Here is a 23,101-nt window from a genome sequence, read left to right as displayed (position 1 = left end):
AAAAACGATTGCACTCATAAAAGGTGCTGGTAAATTAAGTCTTGTATATACAAAACACTGTACTAGAAAAATATCTACTTTCTATTAGCCAAAGTGGTTAGGGTTAGACTCCTGAGAAGTCCAGATTTCCCAGCTGATATCTACTGAATTAGCAGTTTTTCCTGACATGGTTCTGTACGGGACAGAACATAACAAAGTCCTGACAAGCTAATGGGTTACAGTCCCACACTCTTACTGCCTACTTCTCAGCTGGTTTTTGAACTCCCTATTCTGGCCTCATAAAAGAGGAGTTGTCAGCAGAGGTACATTTCCATGTTTCATTCGGTTAAACTTAGTGAGAGGGAGAGAAAATCAAGAGATTGACTAAAGGGGCCTCTGGATATAAGAGGTGGTGTGAGTGTGCATGGCAGCGCAAACCTGGGGATGATGGGTGATGGCTCTGGGGGTTAATATCCGGTTCGTGTCCATGGAGACAGTGCTGTTGTGTCTGCAGTGGACCTGCATAAAGTCGCACCACCAGTCCTGACCAAACATCCCCTCTGGAGAAGAGAGGGGTCTGTGCTTCTAACGGGAATGTACAGAAGAGAGCTTAAGATCTGCGTCTACATAAAATGCTCCTAAATGAGTCTCATCTTAGGTTTCTCTCAACACATCACATAAACACACACAGATGCACACTGATCCTCCTTGCCTTTATCACTTTTAGACCCTCCCCACAGGCAGGGCAGACTGCATTAAGGTACATCTCTGCATTAATTTCTGCCACAGAAAAGCCGGTCCTGAGTTCAGGCTCCAACACCAAACGCCCTTGATAAAAGAAATCTACATCAGATAAAATTTTTCTGGCCTAAGGAGGAGCAGGCAAGTTTTTCCCCTCACTCCACCTCTGCAATTGTTCTCAACATCTGTGGTGAAAGTTTATGGAAGTAATTATACAGCAGCACACACCACTGTTGGGCTGCTGTATCAGACTTGTAAAACTTCTCAGACTTCTAGCCTCTTTAAAGATTTAAAGTAGATGACTACCCACAGCAGCAACACCCTGTTTAAAACTATAGGTAACCACAGGGCTGTGTGCACACCACAAGAGGCTTGTGGATCTTTATTTTGAGGCCCCCAACATGGTCTGATTTTAATTCATAATTATTACAATCCTACAAAAATAAATGTAAAATAAAATCTCACTTTATGCTGTCACTTGCTCTCATCCCTACACTTACAATAATATTCAAAAATCCAGTAATAATATTCAGCTGCCAAACCTTTTCAAACTGGTAAAGCTGTACAATGTGAGCACATTTCTGACCCGATTTTTAAGCTGCACATCTCATTTGTCAGTTGGATGAAATTCAGCTTCATGGGGCGTTGTTAGCCGTGCAGTTCACCTCTCCAAGGTTAGTGCCTTATTTTTTCATTGTGCCTGCTGCCCAATGCAACAAACAGAGTGTTTGAAAGTGCTATGGCGACACAACACATCTCTGAATGTAAAATATGGAGGCCACGTTGGCCGAGTTGAGACAACAGCATACTGTCTCTTTGATATTTCCTCTTCCTCCTATCACAACAAATATAAACGAGAAAAACATAACTCATTATTGTGAGCCGTACTGCTGTACTATTACAGACCGCCGCTAGCAAACACACTTCTACCTGACTTGGAGCTTTCAAACAAATCTTTATTTATAATTGTCGATTGCCAAAAAGGGGGCAGGGGCTGATGGGCCATTTCATTCTCTATTTTACATGTACAATGTGAGCACATACATCGCGAGCTCTGGCTTAACATTGCAGACAACCTACTCCAGCTTTGGACTTTCACAATTACATTTTTAAAAGAGGCTCAAATCATATAGTGAATACACAGCTTTAGATAGTAGAAATTTGCTGACACCAATATTTTGTTTTGCAGACTGCTTGACATAATGAATATGTCCATCAGCATATTACCAGTTAAAATGAATGCTTTGAGGACTCGTGTTATTACCCTGTATCAGCTGGATAAACAGAGAATGAGACACATCAGTTAATTAAGCGGTCAACAGCCGACAGCTGCTTTCACAACCTCCTCACACCACATTTTAGAGTTGTTAATAGTTGTGAGGGGTGCAACGATCAAAAGAAAACCTTACAGTAATTTGTTTTTAACTGAAACATCTGCCCCTTAAAACCAAATTAAACTTGCTTTACATTTTACCAACAACTTGTGTATCAAAGAAGACCCACATCTTTACAGTTTTACTGTCAGCTGCAGCGTTACAATATGACAGGGAACGAACAGACTGAAACTGAAACTACAACTGGGAAGGCAGATGAGATGGGGCAAGATCTTAATTCTCAACAAGCATGTGTGAGAACAGTGCCTCCTCTTACATAAAGATCGGAAAAGTCCAAACAAAACACAGGAAGCCAAAGTTTGCACATCTGGATTATCTGAAAACAGAAGTCGATAAGTGTTTGCACTCATTTTCCTCTAGGGGCTGGACGACCGGGTTCAGTTCAGTACAACGCATTGTTGGAAATCAGTATTCAGGCATTAGCCTCTTCACTTTCATCATTAGATTTTACTTGCAGTAGTTGAGAGTGCTAACGCTGTTATCTTACCTGTGTGTACGAGTGACAGACAGACAGATAAACAAAGACAGAGAAAGCCAGAGGAAAAGAGAGCGATTAGGCCCAACGTGCAGAGCATCAGCTGGTGTGTGCAATTACTCTTGTACTGCAGATAATGCAATTAGACCTGTGTGCTAAAGGGATTTGGCTGTTATAGTGTTCTCTTCCACAGCACTGGATTATAACTGAATTACCCAAGTGTTCTGCTCTACAGCACAGCCAAATGTCAACTACCAGCGAGCAGACAGGCATAAAAACACAATGCATGCATGCACGTAATGCTACGGAGTTAAGACTAGGTCAAATGGGGATAATTACACTAACAGCTTGCCTTTACGCAGTAATGTTTGCAAGAGATGTTTTAATAACAATAAAAACAGGCGTCATGTAGATTTGTTACAGATGCAGTTCCAACACAGTTAAATTGTTATGCTATAAACATGGTTCAGACAAGCAACCAGCGCAAAAACCTCAATAAATTATGAACCTGCTATTGTGAGTACGTCAAGGTTACACGTAGCTTTTGCTCTTTCAGCAGTTCCAGGGTTGTGTGTAACCACAGTAGACAGAAACCTTTACCCCCTATGTGTAAGTGCCAGACATGACTCCAGTCCCATATGGACACCTCCAGGAACTCCGCAGGGGGTGGAGAATGAGCAGGGGGTACTACTGCCAAAACAGTGTATACGGGTGGGTGGGGGGTTTGTCTGTCTGGTTTGCCCCTCCACAAACATTTCCAGGCCAAGACACGTCAGACATGCTACGAGAGGGAGCACAAGCGGCATCTGCCACACTGACCAGGTGGTCGCAGGACATTTGGTGTTCATTACCAAGTCGCTGTTAACTGACAATCTTGCCACCAACATTGTGGCACAAGCACTGACACATGATGGGAGTGAGGAATTCTGATGGCATGGGCCATCTTGATTCCATTAGCACTGCATTAGTTTAAATTGATTCCTAATGGCCTTTTTAATGACCGCTGTAGAGCAGGCTTCTTTCACTGCCTCCCCACACTGTCTAAAAACCTGAGGGTTTATTGGTGTCAAATGCAGGAACTGGACTACAGACAAAGAGAGGCAGACAAAAGGCAGTGATATCAAGCCAGTAGCCAGAAAGAGACCATTTAGATGTCATCAACAAAACTAACCAGCACACAGCTGAAGGGCTGAAATTGTACATGTAGTTGTTTTTGTATGTTTCATATACAGTCTGTTTCTATATTAACTTCTCTTTTTTTAAACTGTACTTGATATATGGTTATGGTGAATAAATCTTTTGTCTCATTGTACTGACAGTAGGTTTGTTAATAATACTAAAAGAGAATCTTTATTCATGGCATATTTTTGCTGCACTTGAAAACAAATTGGTATTGATTGATTGACGGACGGCTGTCGGTAAATATCTGTCGTCCTAGTTGGTACGTTGTGTCCCGCACTGTAGCCCCAGTCAGCTTTGACCCAGCATGCTGAATTGCTGTCGGTGATGGCAGAGTCCATCAGTGAATGAAATCACTCTGATTGGCAGTTCAGCTCAGCACAGAAGAAGAGAAATGGAAGTGAGTAAGTACAGAAAGACTTAAGGTCAAGATGGACTGATACCAAAACAAACTTGTGATATTAGATAAAATGTTAAATATGCTTTGCTCTTTCCACACTAGATTTCATTGTTAATGTGCTAACTGGCTAACTAGTGTCAAAACGGTCTTCCAGTTTCCCTTTTTTGAACGACGATTACAGACTCCCGTTGTCTGCTGCCGTGGAGAGTTGTTTCATCTAACGCAAGTACCGAACATAGGTGCTGGTTGGCCATCTGTAGTCTTTGCAGTATGTTCATGTGCAACTTTTTGGCTGAGACATGGAGACGTCTGCGGATGCAGCAGGGGGCCTTCGTTGCTGCTAGTTCAAGTCCGTTTAGTGTGTCTGGGCTTTAATTATTAAGGTTTATTACAGTCAAACTATTGCTCTCTGCTACTATCCAATAAAAGAAAAGTTAATGTCATGTTAAATTTATCTTTTAATAAAAAATTATAGTGTATGCCCTCAATTTCCATTTTTTTCCTGTGGTGTCCAAAATGGTATCAAATACCTGTACTTTCCAGAGTATTGTATTGACTTTAGAAATTCCAGTATCGTGACAACACTGGTCCCATTAGAGGTAAATGTGGTGTATATCCAGTTAGTAGCTATATCCAAAAAGTATAAACATGAGGATCACCAAGAATGATCCAATCGAGTGAAAATATATATAAATAGGACATGCCAAACTTTCACTCACTGACATTTGAATAATGCCGTCACACAGGGACCTTCAGATGAGCAGCTCCTGTCACAGCAGAACCTTATGACACAGCTCCCTCTTTGGGAGCCGTTGTCTCCCTCTCAGTTTGAGACAAAAGAAAAACTTCCATTCTCTGGTTTCTATGGAAACTCCACACAGGAGCACTTTTTTGGCTATTTATGGGTCTCTTGACAGTGCCGTGAATCTTATAAAAGGGAGTTACTGAGAATCCAGCCAGTGTCCCGTTCTGGGAGAAAGTGCAATGATGGGCCCCTGGGCAGTGGTGAAGTTAATGGGCTTTCACAAAAAAACCCCCCAAAAAAAAAACAGTTTGACATTTTGGGAAATGTGCATTTTGCATTAAATAAATATTCAGTAGAAAGGAGGAAGTCCCTCTGACACTACAAAACCTTTATGGCAGCATGGTACTGAATGCATCATTTTTATACATCTCCAAGCGAAGCCATGAAGTCCAGGAATCTGCAAATGTTAAGTGTCAAATTCAAATGGTTGTACTCAGAGCTGCAACGATTAATCCATTAGTTGTTAACTTCAAATTAATCACCAATTAATCTGATAATCGTATGAGTCAAACTCAACTCAAAATTGTCTGATTCCAGCTTCTTAAATGAGAATATTTTCTGGTTTCTTTACTCCTCTGTGACAATAAATTGAATATCTTTGGGATGTGGACCAAACAGGACATTTGAGGGGGTCTACTTGACCTTAGGGAAACACTGATTGACATTTTTCACCATTTTCACCATTTTAGAGAAAAAAAAAACTAATCAATGAATTGACAAAGAAATTGACAGATAAACACAAGGTTTCCCACACATTCATTTATTTGTGGTGGCACACCACGATAAGAACATCTGTCACCACATAATGATTCTTTATTTTTGGAGCTAGAATGGTCATTATGAGCACTGATGAAATATAGGGCTGCAACGATTAGTTGACTAATCGATGACTAATCGACTATTAAAATAATCTGTGATTATTTTAGTAGTTGACTAATCAGTTTGAGTCATTTTTCATAGAAAAGTACTATCAAACCACCCCAAAATATTATTGCAGCCTCTTACCATCAAATATTGGCGGCTTTAGACACTCCCATAACGGAGGACTAAAACCCTTTGGCATGAGTACGAAACAAAACATTAGATGACATAATTTTGGGGTTTGGGAGAGACAGATCGACATTTTTCAACATTTTAACACATTTTTCGATAAAATGATTAGTCGACTAATCGAAGAAATAATCGACAGATTAGTCAACAATGTAAATAATCGTTAGTTGCAGCCCTAATGAAATACAGACACCATTTGGTAATTTGTTGTACCAAGGGAGTGCAGAGTGTACCCTGGATACAGACAGAGCAGCAGAACACCAGGCAAAGTGAAAGTGAGACTTAACCGTGTCTGAAAGTTTGCTTTCACTCGCCTCTGCAACAACCGCTCCTCTCATCCATCAATCTGATCAGCTCTGATCAGAATGATCACTTATCCAGCCCGCAACTCAAACTGCTACTGAGGAAAAAAAGACCCCATGAGTGCATTTATGGAGCCCTAGTTTTATCTAGGCCATTACAGGAAATGTTTACAAATGAATGAATTATTATTACAATATTGGATTTACAGTATTTGTGAATCAACATGATAAATTACCTTAACTTTCCCAGGTATTGATTTCTCTGGCATTTCCCATAGAGAAACAACTTTCCATGCTTTTTGTTAGACCACTTTCCACTATACCAGCACCATAATGCAATAAACGGAGCCCACAAGCAGAAATCTGAATCAATCAAATCCAAGCCCAGCCCTGGGGAACTGTGAATCATTTATCTACTTGACTGCATTTTGTAGGGAGGGAAAGAGGCAATAAACCATTCAGGCTTTTTCAAAAGCTTTACCCTACGACAATCCACTGTGCTTGTTTGTTTCCCTCACTACATAGCAAATGAGGTCCCACACATTAGTCTACAAGCACGACAACACTCAGAGCAGTCTGGAGCCCAGATGGAAGCTTGGATCACATATGAGATGAACAGGAAATTTTCAAAAGTCCTCGAAACTCTCCTGCTGTTCCTCCTAATTTTCTTCCATGTTCCTGAGTCAGTGAAAGCATCCCTCACTTCGCCTCATGCTAAGATACAAAAAAACCACTGGACTGGGACTGTGGCCACTACTCCCTTAAGTGCCAGTTACACACAAACACATCTCAGGGGTAACCACTCACTGACCCCAGCAATCTACCATTTTTATGCCAGTTCCTGACCCTGAGGTGCAGTCTGGGGGCTCATGGGAATCTGGGTGCTAGACTATGATCAAAGCCATTCTTCCTGGGGTTGGGATACAGGCAGGGTACATAAGGCAGCCATGTGCAAAACCAGGAAATACATTGAGATTTCTGAGTTTAGGTGGTGGTGATGGTGGTGGGGTCTATAAAAACATTCAACACATGGACATACAATCAAGACATTTCTGAGCTGAGTGCACTTAGTAAGCTATAGATTAGTCATCAGAAGAAAAGCATTTTAGCAGGAAGGGAGTATGGATTTATGGGAGAGCGTATGCACACACCGTAGAGCTGTCACACATGCGGTTTTCATGAAGCTCGTGTGTTTGGGTTTATGTGTAGGCTCTACTATAAAAATGCAATTGCACGAAACCACTTGCACATGAACTGGCACATCTCTTTGGGGAGCCTTATGTGTATGGGCTGGTTTCTTTACCTGGCTGGCCTCAGATGAGGAGTAAAGGCCGGTTCTGGGTGGCCCCGGGATCACCCAGTCTGCGTGTCTGACTACGAAACTGAAAGAACAGAACTCTTTAACTCTGTGCCAGTTCATACACAGGGCTTAACAACTGTTCTCACAGGAACCCACTCACATTTCAGAGCAGACAGAGAGAGCAAGGAAGCTAGACGCAAACTAGAAAAAGAGTGGGAGAGAAACAGTGTGAGATCAAAAGACCAAAAAGAAAATGAGGCACAGAGAGGAAGCAAGGCTTGCCATTCTGAACCTATAATATGGTTCTGTGACACGAACATGCAGACTAGTAAAGTAAGAACAATTAGGAGCAGCAAAAACAGAGGTACAGAACTGGGATGGGCAACTGATGAAAATCAGATGAGTAACATTTCCAAATAATTTTCAAGAGTTTTACAGATCAGATCTAGAAATCAGTCAAAAAGCAAAATGTATGCGCATGGTGGATAACAATGTCCATTTAATATCTATTTCTGTCTGCAACACACTATGAATTACACAACCTCTACCCAGTATTGGTGAATCTTTTCCAATAAAAGTCGTTGCACTAGCTCCAAAAGTTGCTTATATTTGCCAGATGACTTCATACATTCATTTTCATATTGGTGACTATATTGCACATTAACGGAGCATTAAAACTTCCTTATATTAGATTGAATACCGTGGTTAGCACTGTCGCTTCACAGCAAGAGGGTTCCTGGTTCAAACCCGGAGTGGGGGGTTCGAACCTCTGGGAGGGGGAGCCCAAAAACATGCAGGTTAATTGATGAATCCAACATTGAATGCTATAAACGCAACGCCAGTAAAACCATTGTTTTCCTACAATACGGCGCGTCTGACCGGCGTTCAAGCGTCTTTTTAGATGGGTGTTTTTCCAGCACCCTTTAGACGTGCGTAGACACTGAGAAGTTAAAATATTTTCAACTTTTTGAGCATCAGACGGCAGTAGCTAGCGCGCATTGAATAAGCATTTCCAGCATTTCAAGCGTCTTTGAAGCGCCCGTGTCTCTAGCGTCTCATTTCTGTGTGATCGCCCCCTTAGCCCTGCGATAGTCTGGCAACCTGTCCAGGGTGCACTCTGCCTATGCCAGGATACGCTCCAGCCCCCCCACGACCCCCAACAGGCTAAGCGGTTACATGAAATCAATGTATTAGATTCGATAGAAAAATCCTAAACAAAATATTTGAGTGGCACACTATCGCATATACAGTACACTATAGCGCAACACCTTGTTGCGCTTCCAATCCAGACAGCAAGCGTGTCAACTTATCCACAGAAAGTCACTATAACTGAACACCCACGGCGAGCAGCATCTCATCTCCACCTGCCTGTCCCACACCTACTGCACAGCGCAAGAGGAGAGAGGGGGAGAGACCCCGGCTGATGGTGGAAGAGCCATGGATTTTGATTACTCTTTACAGCATGCATGGGAATAAATTGTTTCTCTGTTTAGTCCAATTAAGTCAATAAATTAGTCGCTGGTTGCTATTTAGACATAAAGTCACTGAAAGGATCTGGAAACTTGCTCAATCTAGCAAAACACTCGCCAACTTGGCCAACACTGCCTCTGACCATGCTGTAACACTATTTAAAGACACTGGAGACGAGTCAATGTTGCCTCCCGTGAGTACAATTAGATTTTCACCCACTACCAGTGGCAATAGCTGAGTAAGCACCTCACTAATCAATAGAGTATTTGAGTAAAACTAATTATTTTAATCAGTAATTAGATTGTAAAATCATAGGCACCTTCATTTGTCAGGTATTTAGTAACATGGAATAGCACTAAGAGAGGAGATGCACATAGGAAGTTTGCTTGTATCCAAGCTACAGAGGGATTAGTTCACAAATGTCACAGTATCTGTGTATTGAGTACCAGTCAATATGAGCTGAATACTAAGCATTTCCTCACATTACTCTCCACTGTGCTGGTGAAAGCGTGCAGTGTCTGTGGCCTTTTGTTCCTCTTAGTCATTCAGGGTGAGCCACCTGCTCTGCTCTGCTTTGGCTGACTTCGATTTACGCAGGGAGTTGCAAGTCTTCGGGAAATCTGACCAGGAACTGGACAACTACCCACTCTGTGGGCTGCTAAATCTCAAATAAAACCTGCTATAATCACAGCTGTCTATTGTTGTCTGTGAATTATCTTACAATTGTCCACTGTTGCATGTCAGACTAGTGGGCAACTGAGGGACATTTGCTTGCATTGGCTGGTATTTGTACTCCTCTACAGTGGACAAACAAAGCCAGGATATTGACACAGTACTGGCTCAGGGCCAAGGCACAAACACTGTATCTGTTTTCCGTCTCAAGAAGCACCACAGCACTGACCATTTTTCACTTCCTTAAGAAAGTGTGTGAGTGTGTTTGCCCATTCCACCCTCGACTGAGCCCAGATGTAACATGTAGCTGCTAGGTTTCCTTACTCGCCACTGAATACTAAAGTGAGGCATCACGTTCTGGAGTAAGAAGTGTAAATCTCAGGAACTCCATTTGGAGCTCTCACTAGTTTCTTGTTCTTCTGCAAAAGGTTTGCTGAGTGGTTAAAACTTAACAGGACTGTGCTGCACAATTACAGCAGTTTCTCCATTTAACGAGTTTGTGTCACTCCTGCTCTGGCAGAGGCTCCAGGTTTGTGCTTTGCAAGGACAGTTCAGTTTTCACTTTACAGCAGAAATGTAATGTGAAAACAGCCAGCAGTTCTATGTTTTCTGGTGCTCAGTATAAAAAGAGAGTATATAGCATATATTTATACAATAAAGTGTTAGTAAAGAATCTAAACTTTTCATGACTATCTTGGTTTTGACTGGCCATTAGAGGCCGGAGCAAAGCTCATAAGCCTGGAGACATTTGACAAGCAGACAATTCTGCTGGCACAGACTCACATTACAAAAATCCCAGGTTGCTGTGGTTACTCAGTCCACAGTAATACCATTAAGCACTGGGGAGAAAGGAGAGACAGATGCTGGTGCCTCTAAAACTAATCAGGATGTCCATATACATGGGAGCTAATGGGCCTCTCCTTGACATAATCAGCATGAAGATCACACCTTTCTAACATGGAGAATAAAAACACAGGCTGGCTGGCTCAAGCCTGCACTGATATTTCAACACACTGTTGTCGTGGACCTGTTTGTGTACTGACTACACACCTGTGTTTTTGTGGGTGTGCACTGTATAATGGTCCTCGTGGATCTAAAGTCAGTCTGTGACTCATTAAAACAAACATCGCCCTGGCTTCACCAGGCCAAACTCACAGAGGGCTCGGTTTGTGGTTGTGTAAAACAACTGGGCTCAAAGTGCATGGGCCTCTAATCAGAAAAGGTATGATGGGATATGAGTTGGAACGTAGTTCTCCAGTCAGCGCTTGTGGTGGGATGTGTGTGGAGACAGCATATTATGGATGAAAGCCCCTACCCCAAGTCTTTGTTAGCGCTCTCCCGTATTCAACTCCACTTCAATAATTAATCACACACTGTCAGCAACAGAGACCCCACGCATGTGGAGTAACTGCAAACACATGCTTTCAGTAGCCTGGTTTTCAAGATTTATGCTATTTTATTCCAAAATACAATGCAGACTAATCATTTTCTTACCACCTGTATTGGAGAAGGAAAATCTCAAAAACTATATCAATGAATCTATTGAAAAAAGCTACTTTGATAAATTATTAAATACTGTTTTTTATTCTGCCAAAACTGTCGAAAGCTGTTTTAGCACAGAAGTTGCACTACATGGCCACTACGAAGCGCCTTCTTTACTTTTTAGCACAGGACCAGACAACGATTCTACAATGTCGCCCCAGTGTGGGATTTTAAGGCCCTGACACACCAAGCAAACAGTCGGTGTTCGGTCATTGGGGAGGGCTTCGGTGAGCATCCGTGGCCCTCTTGTGTGTCTTGGCTCTCGTCAGTGTTAGTTGGCTTTTTCAGCTGATTCAGCATGTTGAATTGGCATCAGCAGCTATGGCAGTCGTGACTGGCAGTTCAGCTCATTCTCAGTGCACAAGAACAGAGTCAGAAGTGAGGAAAGTAAGCAAACAGCTAGAGTCCAGAGGCAGTGAGACCAAAACAAGTTTGCGACATAAGGTAACTTTTTCTTTTTTTTTTTTTAAGCCCTTGAGCTCTCTGGCAGAAACAGTTTATGATGGTTGATGGTTTGTGTTACTGTTTACTAGCGCACTGTAAATATGCTTTATTTTTTCAACACTGAATTGTGTTGTTAATATGCTAACTGGCTAACTAGCCTCAAGATGGTTTTCCAGTTTTCCTTTTTGAGTGACGTTTTCACGTACCACTGCCATCTGCTGGTGTGAAAATTTATTTCTGCTTACGCTAATGCAGAACATATGTGCTGGTTGGCCCTCAGTTGAAGTCTTTGCGGTGTGCTCATGTGCAACTTTTTGGGCAACGAGAGGTGATGCAGCGTAGGGCTTTCGTCACCGCTAGTTGTCTGGAGCCAGTTTGGTGTGTCTGGACCTTACGACCTTACGCATATGCCAGCAAAGAGGGGTGTCAGGTGTGATATGCAACAGTAGCCATGTTTCCATCAGCCTGTTTAGATGTGAATCTAGAAGTATTGCATTGGAAAATTATGATGGAAACGCCAAAATTCGAATTAAAATCCCCTGATTTGCACAAACTAAAATACGCTCGCTTTAGTCAGGTTTTGGTTGATTCAGAAAAAATGTTGATTCGCAAAACGGGGGATGGAAACAGTTATGTTCGAATTAAGTCTGACGTAGCGCACCTCCCTCCATGGTGATATCCACACTCTGTGTTGGGAAGGCGGTAATGCATTTATAAGCTGGTTACCAACCGCTAGAAAACGTAGAAGAAGAAGAATGAAAGACTTGTTTTGTTTCCGGTTCTGTGGAAAACTCGCGCAAGTTCGTAGTTTTCACCAAAGTCCGTACATTTAATGGAAACACACAGGATTCGTATTTCTTTTAATGCGCATTTCCCAATGATTTGAATCACTTTTGGATGGAAACATAGCTAGTGTCAACCTCTAGTGTGACATATAACATGCATGTCAGCAGCCCTTTCTAATCAACAACATATGGCATAACATGGAAATATCAATCATTTACCATCTCTGTGATATAGCAGTTTATCTTAACCTCTGCTCGGAGGGTAAAGAGCTCCGAGACCTCATTTCTGGAACTGTTCATCCTCTGTGAGTTATCTACTATCTATAGTTATATATATATAGTTATAGTTATCTACTAACTGCTGCTTGTTGCTTTTTATATCTCCCAGCATTGGGTTGCACACATAGTACACCGTCAAAACGTCACACCTGTCCCGTCCATGGTCCCATCTTGCCAGCTGTCCGTTTTACACAGACATCAATTCGGCACTATTACTACCTTTGCTGCCGGATTAAAGGCACAATAACTCTGTACCCCCATTCCACATTTGTGCCTTTTAAAAAGAACGGCGAAGTGGAATAATGGCGTGACATTCCCGCCTTGAACAGGCAGGACAAAAGGGACTATACTCTATGATTCCAGCTTAATTGGGGTGGGTTCTCTGTTTATCTGTGTTTTTCTATCATTGTAAACAGTTTTTCTATCATTGTAAACAGTATCCTTTTGAGTTTTGGACTGCTGTCAGTAATAAAAAAAAAACAAAAAACAAAGACATCTGAAAAACTATTCATTAGTTGCAGACACACATCGATAGTAGGCCTGGAATGCTGATAATTTTCACAAGATATTGTTAACCTGGGATCTTGATAAAATCATTCTCTTCAAAGATACATAATGCTGCAATTTAGTTTCTCTTATCAGTTATGCTGCATTTAACTACCTGTGACAAGCAGCCTTGATTATAAATGTATACTTTAGGGAGCCATCTACAGTTTCCGAGTCTCTTCTGATTGTGACTACTGTTTTGACTGCAAATAAATGTGTTGCGACAACCCATGGTGCATAAGCTGTGGCTGGGCAGTAACACTGGCACTCATTACAGCAGGTATGCGGAAAAAATACACAATGCCTCAAAATAAAGTATGCAACACATCATCCTCTGGACTCCGGATACCCAGTGCCTTCTCACAGCTGGGACAAAGATGTCACTCAGGGGACAGCCGCAGATTAACTGCACCTCTGGGCTCTCTAAGAAAAACAGGAAACTTTTCAGCATATAGCAGAACAGCAAACACCCTCAGCTTACAGAAGAAAGGCCAGAGATCTCAGGAAAACATTTAAAATATTCGATAGAAATATTTTTCTCCATCTCAGAAGGAGGTCTGGGACCACACATCTCTTGTGCTGCAGCAAGGTGAGCCACAGGCAACCGCACTGTGTGAAGATGTATCAAGAGCCAGTAATAGCTCCCGGGTCAGAGGTCAAACAACTGAAAAACGAAACTCCCAGCAAATCATGATTCTGCCTTAGGGATGGGAACTGAGCACTTAACATGCCAGCGGTCAAACGGCCCATGGATGACCAATCCTGGCCCACCAATCACAACACAGGGTGAGAGGTCAAACTGCTCTGTTAAGGCCAGGCAGGTATTAGGGGCACCTTGGGAATAAAGGAGGGACACAATGAGACACATGTTGTCAAACAGCTGACAAAACAGTTAAAAGAATATACGACACTAAAAACAGTTGTAAATCAATTTGGTGTCAGTACATAACACCAAAGCCAGGAGACCAGCTTACATAATGTTACTGATATAGACTGCATTAACATATGACAGCACACCTACTCAAAGTGGTGTGTAAAACAACTGACAAGAGCAGGTCCACAAAATATTTTTCCAGGAACCTTGGCCACTGGACCCCACATATAAAGAAGAGCTAAAGAAAGGCTTTCATTGGCCCCCACAGGTGTGACGGGGGGGGATGTTTAAAGAAGGTCATGACTGCTTCCCTTACTATTGTCATGCTGACAGACTTGGCAGGAGATGAGATATGGACGGAAGAAGCAGGCTTGAGCTGTTGGCAAATGTGGCATTTTTGGTTGGTGGACCACCCCAGAGTTTATTGTTAAAACCGCTGGAAATAACAACAAACACATCTTTGTTAACACAACCTACACAGTGAGGTTAAATGTAATCATCAGTTCGCACAGAGCAACACAGTTGAAACTGTCCAGAAAATAATGGCCAGATGGCTAGCACTTTGGATGAATATGAAAAGATGTCTTGCAACAAGATACAACTGCCACAGCTGAGTCTGCCCCGGGGCTTTCAGGTGCCGAGGCACATCACTGCATGAATGACTATCACCAGAACTACAGAATTCATGCGTACAACAGACACAGGCCTCTACCATCCTTTCAAATCCACCACACTTACCAGTGAGTCAAAGAACAGCATTACAGCAAACAGCAAAAACAACAGTCAAAAGGCACACATAAATATACGTTGAGATTTAAAGAAGGTTTACTGAAGAAGGTGAACATGAGCTGGCAATTGGGGCGAGACTAGACAAGCCCAATGTTTTGAGGAGAAACAGTGACCTGCAACTACTCATGGCATTCCTCAGAGACACACTCACTAACACAAAACATCCTTCTCTGTCTGGGGGAAAGAGGTTAAAAGGAGACTGGGCAAAACAAGTCAACTCATTCCTTTGTGAGTCTGGAAAATCTTGAAAGCCCTAAAAGACAAAGAGAGACACACACCCTTAGTCAGGGGAGCAGTGTTACCCTACAATGAAGAGGCAATGGCTGCACCTTAATCATAAGATTACGTCTTTTGAGCTGCACCTTGGGGATTATGTAAACCTATACGTAGAGGACAGTGATTTCCCACAGCGTAACTGGCCACTTGCTCATTCATTGTATGTTTTTTAAAACATTGTAAGAATGATGAGGAATGTGAAAGTGATGATGAGTGTGTTAGACTGCTCACATGTTCAAGTTGCAGATTCTCCTCCAATGCATAATGGGATAGGCTCCACTCCACTGTGAGCTTGTAAAGGATGGGCAGTTTAAGAAACAGATAAATTGATGGATTTCCAACCGTCTGGGCTCCACATCATTATGTTCCACTTACAAGTTGGTGGTGTGAAAATGTCTCATTATCTGCTTACTCTCTGAATACTTTAACACAGTCAGAAAACATTCATTTAAAAATATAATCAATTATCTGGCACTGAAAAACTGCACTTGTCAACAAGAAACAAACTGACTTGAGGTGTATTAGATAAGTGCGTATAAACAAATAGTGGCAACCAGAGACACAGACACACAGATTGCCTCACTAAATAACAAGTGTTTTGTTTCCTCAGAATGAGAGTCAGCAGTCAGCCGTATGAGGAGAACGGGGAGCGGTGCCGACTCACTGTCTAATAAACTCTAATCTCATTAGACCTCTAACAGGCTCCAGCCTGGATTTAGAAAGCAAGGAGGGAGGAGGTACATGGCAGAAATTATGGGAAAAAAATACAGCTTGTGTCAGTGTCTCATAAGAGAAAATTACAGGTGGCTCCCAAATCCCTGACACGCACTGTCCAGAAGGTCACGGCTACTTGTAGACCTCCGTGGGAAATACAGAGGAGGCAAGGGAAAAGTGTGAGCGTGTTGAGAGAGCAGGAATGAATAAACCAAAGCCCTCTTGAAAATTTCCCGGTGGAAAGCAGTAAGTATGTGTTTGCCAGTATGTGGGCAGTGTGAGGGTGTAATGACGGGGTTCTGTCGCACAGGCAGAGGTCAGCCAGTCGGCCAAGAGGAAAGGCTTCAACAACAATATGATGTCATCAAAGAGGGCCAGTGTGACTCATCGACCTCAGACAAGGGAGGTGCACAGGAATTTTAATGAGATACCTCTACATAAGGAACCCATAAACAACATTCTTTTTCTCCGAAGAAATAAATCAACTACAAAGAGATGGGACAAAACGCACCGCAACGTTATTATAAAAATAACTGGGAAACGAAAGACTTGGCAATGTCTTGTGGGTAGAATTAGACGTCTTCCTTCAATCAGTAGCAAATAATACCAAATTAAAAGGCTGCGTTTTGCTTCCTGTTTGTTTAGAATCAATTCAGTGGATTTGAAGATAATGAGAAGTAATGGCAGGTGGAGGGATCCATCAAACGTAAGAGGCCTATAAAAAAGAAAAAAGTGTTCCTTGTATAAAGCTCTCATTACCAAAGACGAGACAATGACCTAATTACATCCCCAAGAGCCGAGGAAAGAATAGCGTCTCATTTCCCATCAACTAAACACACAAAAGACAGACACGCATACACACACCAACACACTCATCAAATAGGTAGAGTGACGTTATTAATGTTAATTAAAGCCTTAATACATAAGCATTAATGCATATGTTAGAGCTCTACATATAACCTAAACTTGGTTAATACACAGCATCAAATAAAAATGAACACAAGTCAGCAAATCCGCTTTTATGTCTGCTTGGAAATGTCCCTGACTCTCTTGAACAATACAAGGAAGTGGGTTCAATGGCTTATAACACTAACGAGGAAAGCCATCATAGTGAAGTGAGCCGGGGATGACCCTCCTTCTACTTCCACAAGGAAACCTCTGATGTCTGAGGTTGCGACTCTGGAAGAAATAGGACACTATATCAACGGAAGAGCTCATCTTGTTCTGCAGAAATGGAGGAAACCGTAGGAATCTCAGGGAGTTAAATATAATCTGGAGTTAAGTGGATAATAGCTGTGGACAAATGTCTGAATTGGGCATGAATCGGATCCATGTGTACAATAATTATCATTTAATTTCATCATATTGCGTCTCTTATTATGCAAGCGCAGTGCCTCATTTCTTTTTTTATCTTTTACGGACTAGTGCTGTAACATTATGGTTTGTATGTTTGCTTTTTGAGAAAAAAAAATGGATAAAATAAAGGTTTTTTAAAAAAAAAAGAACATGAAAGCTTTTATGACAAAGACAGAAATAATCATAAAAGGAACTCTATTTTGAGTGTGAGGGAGTACTGGCTTAACTCTCCAGAGGACCATAACAGACGATAATTGAAGATATCCACAGAAAGCTCTCCCTAATTCTTCTTCCCTCTTCCTCATTGGCTTCGACCCCTGACTGCCATGACTTCTGCTCCCTAACCTTTGACTTCCAGACAGCTCCAATGGCTTTACTCACTCTCACGCAAAAATACCACTGAGCTATCTGTTCTCAATCTGCGTGAACAAAATACTGTGTTACATGAGTCAACAAGGGCAAGAGGAAGACAAAACATCCATGTAATGGAGCACCACGGAGGTGAGTCATAAACCTGACTGTGAAGGGCCAGACAACCACAGCTCCACATTCAAGACGAACCTTTTCATTCCCCTCATCAAAGAAATGCCGGGGCAGAGTGTCAAACAACTGCTGCAACCCTGGAGATGGTGAGAGGAGGGGCAGAAGAGCTGACTGCGCAAGGTTACTCGCTAAACATTTGTCCCTTTTGGTCCTGACACCTTCACTTAACACTCATCAGCTTCTGTTCCCGGTAGCCTTCCATACACACAAATTCTCTCTTGGCTACTATGCGCGTGTCGGTCAGTCAGTAAGATCAGAGGGGACCCGAAACAAAACCCTGTTGTGCATCTGTCAGGCAGTCCCCACCGCTCTCCCCTCCCAGCCTTTCTCTGGCCATATAAGAATTGGAGGTGGAGCTCTGCCTGAACGGGGGCACGGCACCAGAGGAGCTGCTTCAAGCTTTGAGTTACCCCAAAAATTCGGGGGACAGATGACGAACAATAAAGAAGTGGGACCGAGGGTGTCACCCAGGGGCAGTGAACCGCTCAGTCCCCATGGAGCACTGGCCAGAGATCAGAATGGGCAATCAGCAAGGGCTTTGATCTCTGCCTTTTATGTCCTGAAAACGTTACACCTGCACAGCCATGTCTTTTCTTGTTCTCTGTCATCAGCTGAATGCCTTAGGATGGTGGCATAGACTTGGGAGACGCTATTAGTAAGTAGCATGACATTCTACAGAATAGCTGGAAATGCAAGAAAAATAGGAAACGGCATTTGAATACACTCCACAATTGTAACACTCAGACAAAACGCTTTTATACACGGTGTGTGCATGGGGGAGGATTGTACCCCGCATGCCTACACTGAGGGATTATAATCAACTGTCAATCTTAAAAACACATAAGAGAGGTGAAATAATGTGGCAGTCTCAAGTGTCCACCTCTTTATCTCAAACAAACAGGCTTTTCAGAATCGAGGGAAATTCCACAATGCACAAACAGCTTTGAAATGAGCACGAATCCTCTGAAGTGATACTATGGCAAATGAGGCGGGTCCCCCAGTAGCGATTTACAGCAAGGCCTCTGATCTTCGTACCTGCATGGCTAGGCAGACACATTATCAGCTCTTTGACATTCCAATGATTCTACACAGGACCTTGACATCTTTTCATCTACCTTATCCTCCCTACGTGGAGACCAGAGGTGCTCAACAAGGGGCCCGCGGGTTTTCCACATTTTTTTCTACTCTCTCATATTTTCTGAAACCGTCACACATAGTACGTACTACTAGAAGTGTCATTGGATACATCTACAGCATGAAATACCAAGAATATTGATAAAGGCACTATTTTTTTTTCACAACAGTATTTTTTTCTGTTACGTGCTAACATTATAAATCTGAACAAAATATTCTGGGCAGCTCAGAGAAAAGTAACACATCCACAAGCAAGTGTGATTTTGAGTTTTATAACATACATAGCAGCAACAACATACTGGAAATTGAATTTCCTAGAGATTAGTGTAAATAATACAGAAAAAAGCAGTTTTTGTTGGAGGTAAAGGTTCAATAAATGCCACTAAAATGTCACCAAAATATTAAAGCAATAAATGCCATGACATCCGTTAGCCTCAGCACCTGCTTTCAACTGGCAAGTGTTTCCACATAACCATTAAGAGAAAAACACTGACTCATTAAAATCCACCCATGTGAACTTGGCCGTACAGAGGCTTACAGAAAGAAGAATCTTAAGTATTTTTTTCCTACTTCCCTGAGTTGGAAAGCTCATCTCTTTCTCCCTCTCTCACCTCCTTAAATAAAACTGCTGAAAAACAGGGTCCCAGCATTTCACATTTTCTTCTGCTTCTCTAACTATACTTTACAACTCCTCTCAGTACTGCAGATTAAACAACCACCCTGTAGTCCCGCCCTGCAATTCTCACGTACATTCACAAGCCACACTACAGCAGGGATCTGAACCGAAAGAAAGACTTTTGCATACGGCATTCTCAGCAACTAAGAAAGAACTGAGAACCCTTCTTACAGGAAAAGCCCAGCTGCAGTCGGCACAGAGAGCAGAATCATCTGTTGGCGCAACTGTTTACTGCTCTCAATCACTGCCATTAGTAATGTTGGGCTGCTAGTCAACTGGCTGGCTTTCGGATCACCATGATAACAGTTAATCCGCAGCAAAGATTAGAGAGCCAGTAATGCAACATGCTGCTTTTAATCCACACAGATTTTCTCTGTTTTGTTTCAGCTTGACCCTAACAATGGGAAACACAGATTCGTGCTCACTGATCCATGTGCAGTCACAGTGAGTATACTAACCCGTACAAGGGTGCTCTTAGCCTGAGCTCGTTGGGGTTGTGCTCCTGGGGTGCCCTGGTCCCGGGTTCCACTGCTGTGCGCTCTGGCCACGGCTCCAGACGTCCCATTTGTGCAGACTCCTGCCCCAGGACCAGCCCTTCGGGGCCGCTGCTTGATGCCATCCAACAGCCGCACAAGAAGGATGTTGCTGGGGAGTTCGTCCACGGCACACTCCACCAACGTCCGGCACTCTGGACAGCGCAGCTCTCCACGTGAGCCTAGGATGCCTTGGAGACATCGGCGGCAGAAGGTGTGCTGACAGGGAAGAACCTTTGCCGAGGCATCAAGCCGCTCCAGACAAACAGGGCACTCAAGCAAATCCAACAACACTGACTCGTCCATTCTCTGCGTGCTCTGCCACTACTTCAGCAGAAATACATGATGCTGATGAGGTTTTTGTTCGGATGCAGGACCAGCACTGTCACGTCACTCCCATACCTCGGCTGTGGCCATGGCATCTGCATCAGCTATAAAACAGGGTCAAAACAAATTAATCAACTGTGCAGGCCAGAAACAGGTCACGATAAGTGCACAACACACATCACATATGGCTCAAACTGTGGAGTGTTGCTCCATTTGTAAAGCATGGGGAAGGTTACATCTCAGCTGTCACACTGACACATTCACGCCACATTTGATATCACAGCTAAGTGTTGATGAGCTGACAACACTGGGAACACGCAAAGCTACTGTCCTGTTGTCTGTCAAAACAGCAAAGAAATAAAGGACTGAAGTTAATCTGATGTACTCGACAGCAGATGATTGCATCTGTACACGGTGACTCCTTGGACCCTGGTGCATGTACGTACATCAGTGAAAGACTGTGATTTATGTTTCAGGGGCGAAAACATGGAGAGAAATGTATCAAGAGTGTCATCAGCTCACTTTGTATGGTTGTTAATAACAAAGCCACCACCAAACCAGACTGATGCAACCTGTTTTATAAGTGCTGACATCACAATAAGGCATTTCAGTGATAAAACACAGATTTTACAAGCCTGTGCAGCGGTGGTGTAACGTTACTCCGGCAAAAATGTCAATATTACGTAACATGAAGCACGAAAAACGTGTACTGAGACTTATGTGACTTTTTATGACAGCGCAATAGTGGTTTATCGGTAACGAAAGAAATTAAAACTACCGACGTGTAAATAAAGTAAGTTTGTTAGCAAATACCGCCGCTAGCGAGGAGGCTACTTTAATGTTGTACCTTTAAACTAACAATAAGAAGTTTTTACAGCGTTCGTACTTTAAAAAATAATGTTTTTATAACTTCTCAGACGAAAGCACTTTATCTGTAACACTTTAAACACATTTACCCGCTAAATACAATTCAGCTTACCTCTTCCAAAACAGGACTCCTCCTCTTGTTGCCTCGTATCTCCCAATTTTTGCTTTCCTGCTAGTTAGCAAGCTACCTGGAATAAACCAGCCACTTATCTGGAGTCTTCACCACACGAACACTGCCGTCCTTCAAGAGAGAGGTTTTCTTTTGAGGTGTACAGCTTGTAGTATAAATACACTTTCGTCAGATACTCAAGTAAAAGCTAACATGAAAAGGACACAGGCGAGACAACGGAACTCCGACCGCACCGAGCGCCATGCTAGTACGCTACTTCTGTTCTGCTGGACTGTGTTGCTGGAAACAAGCAGAGAGGGGGAGGGAGTGTGTGGGCTTCACGGGCTGTCGGGAACGGGGCAATTATGGCGGGGTTAAGTAGTAAGTGCGCATAATGGAGACAAAAAAATCACCCGAGTTGTAGTGTTTGCATATAAATTTGTTTTGATTTTTTTTTTTGAGTTTTAATCATTGATACAATGACAGATTTTTTTTTTTAAAAAAAGTTAGACAGATGAAGAAAACAACGAATACATTTCCGACATGTCCTCTCTTCTCTTATATCACTGCCACTCACTATCATTTCGTGGCGCTCGAAACTAATAACTTATACACACATTAACTTAATCACATTGTAATCACTGTATATCATTATTTCCTTCCACAACTACTTGAAAGTCGAATTTCCGAGGTGACATAGAACACAGCGTCCAGCGTTGTCAAACGGGCGTGAGCTGAATCGTCTAATGGTATGTAATGATGTGTCAAATAGCAGCATCTTTTCCCAGGCGGAGTGGAAAATAACTTCTTTTCATTTTATTATTTGGCTGCCCCCGTGGATATGTCATGCGGTTAGCTGAAAGCATGCACTCCTGATAGTGTAGCTAAATGGCATAGCTACTTAAATTACCTGCAAGATATGGATGTTTTTCTGTTGCATGTCAGCAGCATCCTCTGTTCAGTCACAGATATCTAACCCTCAGACACTTTAAAGGATTTATGGACTGTTGTGTTGATGTAATAGGTACCAATAAATGGACAATTACTTACTTTAAGATGCTCTTTTATTTTATGCCCTTATTTTTTGCAGCATACTGCAGCTAAATGAGAACCAGAGAGTGAATAGGGACATCTGGTGGTCATATTTTACAGTATTTTATAGTGACAGCAAGCAGCAAAAACGTGTACTTTGTAGTCTTGGGCCAACAAACTAATGCCAAGTCATGCATACAGGATGTTGATGCTATATTAGTTTTAATCCTGCTTGGCGAAATGTCATGTTATTGAGGCAGTTATTAATAAACTGTGAAATCACAACTGTCCTCATCTCATTTAATGTTGCTTTACAGTGCAAAAAATATTCCAGTATAAATTGCAACAAACAAAGAACCTTACTTTGGATTATTCTATCCTTTATCTTTTCGTGTGGTGAAAGCAAACTGATGGATCTATCATTGCCCGATATAAAAATAGACAAAAGGCCCACAGGGAGAGGGAGAGCACTTTTCCAGAGGCACTGCTTTTATTACAAAAAATACAC

At 42.3% G+C, this 23,101-nt stretch overlaps 1 protein-coding gene across 2 annotated transcripts in view; it reads right to left on the bottom strand.

Moving 5' to 3' along the window:
* The window catches only part of sh3rf1 (SH3 domain containing ring finger 1), a 46,705-nt gene extending 24,838 nt beyond the window's left edge, over positions 1–21,867 (bottom strand). For both annotated transcript variants that reach the window (XM_049587794.1, XM_049587795.1), the window contains exons 1-2: positions 21,565–21,867; positions 20,184–20,689 (exon numbers count right to left, since the gene is read on the bottom strand). In XM_049587794.1, coding sequence (XP_049443751.1) covers positions 20,184–20,564 — 381 coding nt within the window. In that variant the 5' untranslated portion in view covers positions 20,565–20,689; positions 21,565–21,867. The remainder of the gene's footprint in view (positions 1–20,183; positions 20,690–21,564) is intronic.
* Between the last annotated feature and the right edge of the window lie 1,234 nt (positions 21,868–23,101).

The sequence above is a fragment of the Epinephelus fuscoguttatus genome, linkage group LG10, assembly GCF_011397635.1.
Source record: "Epinephelus fuscoguttatus linkage group LG10, E.fuscoguttatus.final_Chr_v1".
Lineage (NCBI taxonomy): Eukaryota > Metazoa > Chordata > Actinopteri > Perciformes > Serranidae > Epinephelus > Epinephelus fuscoguttatus.
Note: the sequence above shows the minus strand (reverse complement) of the source record. Positions and strands in the feature narration are given on the sequence as shown.